General features: G+C 36.9%; 1 protein-coding gene across 1 annotated transcript in view; it reads left to right on the top strand.

The window, feature by feature from the left end:
* Positions 1-720: 720 nt before the first annotated feature.
* Positions 721-7,655, top strand: part of LOC140758683 (pre-mRNA-splicing factor ATP-dependent RNA helicase DEAH7-like) — a 39,895-nt gene continuing 32,960 nt past the window's right edge. The window contains exons 1-2 of the mRNA XM_073094927.1: positions 721-782; positions 1,815-1,880. Coding sequence (XP_072951028.1) covers positions 1,874-1,880 — 7 coding nt within the window. The 5' untranslated portion in view covers positions 721-782; positions 1,815-1,873. The remainder of the gene's footprint in view (positions 783-1,814; positions 1,881-7,655) is intronic.

Genomic DNA, 7,655 nt, shown 5'->3' with positions numbered 1-7,655 from the left:
GTTAAGTCTGGTCGCTCGGGCCGTTGTACCTTTTGGTTATGGTTAAGGAAGAAGGGGAAGTTCAAGAAGAAGCTGCTTGAGAATCAGCTGTATGAATAAATTCAAATAACCGCAGAAGCTTTACGATATTTTAAATCCTAGCCCCCAGGACTAATCTACAGCTATCCACCACCATCTTTGCCGTCCGTCTATGTTATTGCTATAAATTATATTTATTTATTAAAGACTCTAGTTTTCTAATTATTTATATTAGGCATATAATAATTAATCTCCTTTATTATAACACATAAAAATAGCAAATATATAATAATATAATTAAAAGTATAGTACATACAATATCAAAGTATAGCTCAGTTATTTTGTGATAATTACTCTTACTTAACTAATCACTAAATATACATAAAATAATTATTATTTGATTATATAAAAATAATTATCATAGCTTAGTATTTCATTTTATACAAAAATAGTATAAAATAATAAAATGCTAAAATAGTTATGTATAATATAAACATGTATATACAATTATTATCAATATGACTATACATATTAATTTAATAACAATATATAAGCTATAGATATATTTATATGCAAATATTGATAATTATAATTAATTAATTATTATACTAAGTATACTTAGTTAATAACTATATTAATTAGTATATTTAACTATAATTATGTAACATCCTGTGCGAAATAATACTTTTCTTTTCTTTTTCCCTCACCCCGCAGCCGTCGTCCAGCATCGTCGGAGCCTGCCGTCACCGCGGAGATACTTGCCTGTGAGTCCTCTCCCGTATTGTGAAGTTATTTTTGTATTTAACTTAGCCTGAAATGTCTTTTCCTTTTCTTTTCCTTCCCGTCGGACCCCGTCGGGTGATCGGCCGGCCGGTGGCCTTGTGCCTCCCCGTGCCGGCCTTGGAGTTCGCTCTCCTTCCATAGGAGCTTGAGCAGTCGGCTTTCGGGGCCCTCGTGGATCATTGAGGTGTAATGGCGACCTCCATGGCCGGCGGCCATGGAGAGGGCCCCTCGTCGCCGGCGGCCATGGAGAGGGGTCGCCGCCGGCCACCTTGGACGGCCAGCGATTTTCCCGTCGACTCCCCAGTCTTCCGGTTTCCTTCCTCCGGGTTCCCTCGGCATTTGCCGGTGTGCTCCCCTTCGCCGTCGGCAGCATCTCCTTTGTTTGGTTTGGGTTGGAGGTGAGGGAGCGGAGTGTGGGTGAGTTGGGCTGCTGCGGCCCAGCCCAGCTCTGGTGATTTGGTGGGTTGGGCTGATGCCCAGCCCAAAAAGCTTTTAGGCCTAGTTGCCTCGGTGCTTCAAGCCCAATCTTGGGGGATTTGTGCTTGGCTTTAGCTAGTCCAAACAGATTAGTAGCACCATAAATATTTAAATTTATTTTAGTCATCTTATTCATTATTCTTGTCAATTGAGCCTTAAATATTGATCACCTTTAGAAGGCAGTCTAGTTAGCCATAATAATTGTTATATTAATAAATGAGGCAGTGGTAGGTGAGTATTTCTATGAATTTGCTTTTAATGGAAATTTAATTATAATTGGACTTTGGTAATTGAATGTAGTCTATTCTTTTTAATTTAAACGGACAATAATGGGTGAAGCGGTAAATGTGATGATAATCAAATTAGTGAATCTTAATAGTATGTCAAATTGTTGTGATTAATATACTAACTTTACTTGATCAATAAATATAAGGAGATACTAGGTGGACCTACCAATACATGTATCGATTGTCAGTAGGATTATTAATTAATTAGTGAAATGTGTGCTTATATTGTTACTTTTATTATCGAGGTAGATTCAGTACCGTGCGAGGAGGATCCCGTGGCGTAGTTGGAGTTGGTTTACTTGGAAGCAATGTCAGGTAAGTAAATCTTCACTAGTCTAGGGATAGTGTAACATTGATGTGATGTTGACTTTATGAATTTATGACATGCAAATCACATGTGTGCAAATAAATTATTTATTGTTCAGCATAATTATATTTATTTTACTATTTTATAGTTATTCATGGATTGTCGGTGCATACCTGAATATGACAACTTGATGTACATATCATATGATTGATGATGTTGATCATTGTACTACTTGCACGTATTACCACGTAGTTAAGTTCTGACTAAGTAGTGCCCTTTACTAACTCAACCTGGGGTTAAGGATAGAGTTGATTCTATGGTGCCTATGGGATAAACGGTCTATGCTTGAGGTCGTTAGCCTGAGTGGCATTCGGGTAATCATATTGCCTTGTCGGAGTCTAGATACTAGTGATATGAAAATATGATTGGGAGGTAGGGGTCTTAGACCTAGCGGTGTTCGATGACGCAGGGTCATGACATCTACTAATGAGCTGAGGGCTCTTGACTATCCCGCTGTGAGCGGTGATAATTGTAGAGAGGGAGATATGAGCTTATGACTGGGGTTTTGAGTCTGTTGGCCATAGATAATCAGTCATATGCAGCGTCACTAGGCATGTACGGATGATATTACCACTAGATGTCTATCCCTTCTCGATGTATGAGATGATTTATGAGCATGTGTTTATGATGTGGTGGATAGCTCGATGAGCATATAATGATGATTTATGGCTATGGTTTTGTGGGAGCATGAGAGCAAGGATTTGATTGTTTAAACAATGCATATCATGTATTCCCTTATTATTATATGTGAGTTGTAGATATAGACATGATAGATATGTTGCATGGACGCATTATTATGATTATGTTGGCATATATGTATATGGTGTGATATCTTCCTTACACTAATTTTAGACTGTCGAGGTATATACTTGCTAGGCTTTCTGCTCACCACCTTTGGTGGAAATATTTTCAGATTAGTAGATGACCCCGAGACCATAGAGGAGCTAAAGAAGATTTGTTAATAGTCTCTTTTATCTATATTTGTTATTGTAAACTAAGTTAGATAGATTGTAGCCTCTTCGCGGGCTTTTATTCTGTCGTGATTTATGGATATATATTTTGAGGCTTGTTGTGGTTCGTGTAATTTGAGTTTTTTTTTGTTGTATTATTTATGGAAATGTGGGTTTCTTATCTTGTTATCATGTAGAAACTTTGACTAACAGGTCATGTGGATACCACGTGGGTTCTACCCACGTGAAAGGCACGTGTATTTGGTGACGGGTGTTTCAAATAGTTGTCTAATTAATCTAATTTATATTAATAAAAATGATTAAGGAAAAAAGAGAAAATCTCTCTGTTGTGGTGCTACAGTGCTAGACTCGGCTGAGTAGAATGAAGAGAGAAGGAAAGGAAGAAGATGAAGAATAGAATAAAAAGAAGGGAAAAAGAAAAAGAAGGGAAGGGAAGGGAAGGGAAGGGAAGAGAGGGGAGGCGGCCCAGCGAGGAAGGGATCACCTTGTGGCGGCGACGACAGCAGATCAATGTCGACAAAATGGGGAGAGAGGAGAGCTTGAGAGAGATGAAGAAAGAGAGAAAAAGAGATAGTGCAAAGAATGAGAGAGATCGAGAGAGAGGTGGTGGGGAGGAGGCAGCGACTCGAGGCTTGCTAGTTAAATACATGTAAATTTAGTAAAATCAATCTATAGAAATAATATAAAATACATTATTAATAACACAATATTCATCATTTAGATAAACAAATTACAAACTATATCATTCAAAAAATATGCGGTTAAACGAATATCTAATACTAGTATCCATATTCGAAAAATTATATCCGATCCGTATTCATATCCGTATCCAAGTTTCTTACCCAAATCTGAATTCGTATCCGGGTTTTTCTTTTAACACTCTTACCCATATCTGAATCCGTATTCGGATTGGGTAGGAATTTTTATTCGAATTCAATTCGAATCGGGTTGGGTATGATTTAATTGGATTCGAATTCAATTCGAATCGGGTTGGGTAGGATTTAATTGGATCCGAATTTTATATATCCGACCCGTTTTCTGGCCCTCTCCTTTCGTTCTCCCCTCTAAAAGATTTTGTGTCCCATTCTCTCCCCTCTCTCTCGACGACATCGCTTCCCCCCTCTCTCAACCGCGACGACACCGCCGCTCCCCGTTCTCTCCTTTTCTCTCGACCAATTAGCTGATGTCGACACTATTCTCTCGGCACTCGACAATGACGATCTTTCCCTCTCACTCTCCCGACAGTATTTTCTTATCCCTCTAATTGTCTCTCTTTTTTTCCCTCAATTTCTTATCTGTTTCTTCTATGATTTTTTTTTTCATCTGATTTCTTTTGTTTTTCCCTTCTCAAAATTCTATTTTCAGTTTTGTTCCTCAGTTTTTTTTCTTAGTTTTTTCTCGCCTGTCCTCTAAATATTTTTCTTTGAAATTGTGCAGATTTTCTTCTCTTTCTTATTTACAGTTAATTAATTCTGATGTGGTTGCTAATGTATTACATGATTAAGTATGGTTACTTAATTCTGATATGGTTACTTAAGTATTACAGTTTAATTAATCCTCTCTCACTCACAGTCTTTTCAGAGACTCCTTTGCTTAAGTATTACATGATTACTTTGTCTAATTGTCTTTGAGATCCACTATTCTCGTTTTTGCTATTAAATGCTTATGTAGATAATAGATATATTGAAATATTGAATGCAATGTTATGTGTAAGTTGTCATTAAAATATAAACTTCTTTTGCACATACACATGTATAGGTTGTCATTAGAATTTATTTATTTTATATAATTTATTTATTGCCGTATCCTAGATGTATCATATCCTATTTTATGAGAATTTGCCATATTCTCGTATTGTATCATATCGTATCCGTATCCGCGCTTTATAGCTAATATGTAAGAAATGAAAAAGAAACACATTAAATAAACAAAAAGAAAAAGAAAATAAAAGAACCTGCTGGAGGCCTACTTTAATTTTGTTTTGGTGGCATTGTAAGATAATGAAGGTCATGCAGGTAATACAAGTGTTCTGATCTAAGAAATGCATATTTGATTATGAATATGTGGATAGTAAAAATTAGGAACTGCAAAGATCCTTGTATAGAATTGTTTCAGTAGCAAGGCATCTATGATTTATGTCAATACTCAATTATGTCTTTATGCGGGCTGGTTATGACTAGGCCGTATGCTGGTGTGGATTATGTGGGTGATAGAGAGACTGTGCCCCATTGTCACCTTATGTGGCACATGAACAGCTTTCCAGAGCACTGGTGAATGATAGCTAGATAGCATGTTAGACAATGGAGATGTAATGACTAACTAGTTGAGCACTTGAAAATGTAAGATTGTGGTAACCTCATATATAAATTTGTTATGGCTGATGTTTCATGCATCCACATGATCTTTGTTGAGTTATCAAATATGATCCAATTAGTTAAAGAATTTTCCATCTTTTATGTGTTTGATTTTGTCTGAACCATGTATGCAGCAAAATGTGAATATACTTATTGTGGACCATGTATCATGTATGCACCAACCATGTGTCCAACTATCACATATACACACACTCTGCTATACCGGCATGCTTGCATATGATGAGTTCTGTAGCAAATTGGTTGCTGGTGTAGCAGTATTAGTTATTTGGTACTTTAACTTACAAGCATTTGACTGGTGTTTGTGGGATTAATTTCTATTTCCTGATAATAACTCTTCTACTGTTCTACATATTTCTTTCTCTAGTGTGGTTCTTGGTATTTCCTCTTTTACCCTATACAGATGATTAATTATGTGCATATCATTATGTTGTACCTCTGTTTAATCAAAAATTTATCTAAGAAAAAGAAATTCTGGTGTGCACATGTGACCGGCACGTGCACTACCCTAAGGCGCGCATGTGCGGGGAATGTGTCCTTTGCCATGTTCTTCCCCTCTCTCTTCTCTCTCTCTCTGTTTTTTTTTTCTTGCCTCCTGTCACTAGTCCCAATTGTTCCCTCTCGCCGCCCTCTTGCCGGTGATGCCCTTAGTGGGCCTTCCATTCCCCGGTGGAGGCTACACGTGGTAGCCTCCCCTCATTGGCTTTGAGCCAATTTTCCGGCCATCACCGCCGGTTTACTCTCTCCTTAGCCACTTGGGAAGCTTTTCCTCCACAAAGGGAAGCCAATGGTGCGTTGCTTTGGGGCTCTCGTAGCCTGAGCGGCGGTGTAGACCAACTCCATGGCCGTCGGCCATGAAGGAGCCTTCCCTCTCATTGCCGGCCACCTTGGTCGTTCACCCGTGCATCGTGCATGCGCCCCTTGGCCTCCTCTTCCTTCTAGCTATGTTTTCTTATTGGTCTCCCTTGTTGATCGCCAGTTCACTTACCTTGTCACCGTCGAACTTCCTTCATTCGGGTTGATCAGGCTTCGTCTTTGGTCAGCACCTTGTGTGCCTTTTACCTTGGTCGGAGAGAGGGGCTGGGCTGTTGAAGATGGTGATCGCCGATAGCCACCCCTCTTTGTTCCTCTCGACTGGCATTCTATCGAGGGTAAGGAAGGAAGGGGTGGTGTGTGTGGTTCGGTTGGGCTGTAGGTAGCCCAACTTAAGGTTGTTGTGGGATGAGTTGCGTTGCGGCAGCCTAACCCAAGGTTGTTGTGAGTTGAGCTGCGCTGCGGTCCGGCCCAAGTGGCTATTTTTAGATAGTTTGGGCTTTAGGCCTAACTTTGGTTAGTTAGTGTTATGGTCTTTGGGTTACTTACAATCCAACCCATTGCTCTGGGCCTTAGGTTAGCTCAAACAGATTAGCTGCTTTTTAATTTATTTTAATATAATTTATTTATATTATTTAATTATCTTTGTTAATTTGAGTCTCAATTATTAATTATCTTTAAAGGGTAGTTTTTGTTAATTATAATAGTTGTTATAAATCAATATTAATAATTGATAATCATATTAAACATGCTTGAATATTCAATAAGTAAGTTAATTAAATGCGGTCTATTTTTTTTAATTTACTTTTAATCGACAATTATTAGGGGAACGATAATTATGATGATAATTGTATAATGACTCTGAATAGTGCGTCAGATTGTTGTAATTAATATACCAACTCTATCTAATTAATAACTGTAAGGATTTTTAGGTGGACATACCCCAAACTCATAATAGCTAACTGTGGATTAATTAATTAAGTAATTAATTTAGGTAGGCTTGTGCTTATATATATTACTTTTATTATTGAGGCAGATTTATTATCGTGCAAGGATGATTCATGACGCAGTTGAAGTTGATTAAATTTGGAAGTAATGTCAGGCAAGTGAATTCTCGGTAGTTTAGGAATAATGTAATATTAAAGTGATGTTTTTTACTTTGTTAGTTTATCACAGTCATATTATACATAGGTAGATGTTTATTCATTGTTCAACATAATTATATTTAATTTACTACTTCATAGTTATTCATGGATTATTAGAGCATTTTTTATTATGATATCTTGGATGTGCATGTCTTATGATTGATAAAGTTAATCAGTGCACCACTTGTGTGACAACCCAGAATTTTAAAACATAAATAAATAAAATAAATAGAAATATACAGTTTAGATAATGAGAAATTTTATTTTATCTTTTATATTTTAGGATTTTTATTAAATTAAATTAAATTTTTAGATATATATTTAAGATATTAGAATCCTTATTCTAATAGTACTCTTATTAATTTTTTTTTCAATTATAAAAGGGGGGCCTAGAAGAAAACCCTAGAAAGATTTTTAGGAGA

The sequence above is a fragment of the Typha angustifolia genome, chromosome 4, assembly GCF_048772165.1.
Source record: "Typha angustifolia cultivar Huaian chromosome 4, ASM4877216v1, whole genome shotgun sequence".
Classification (NCBI taxonomy): Eukaryota; Viridiplantae; Streptophyta; class Magnoliopsida; order Poales; family Typhaceae; genus Typha; species Typha angustifolia.
The sequence above is the reverse complement of the archived record's forward strand: the minus strand, read 5'-3'. Positions and strand labels throughout refer to the sequence as shown.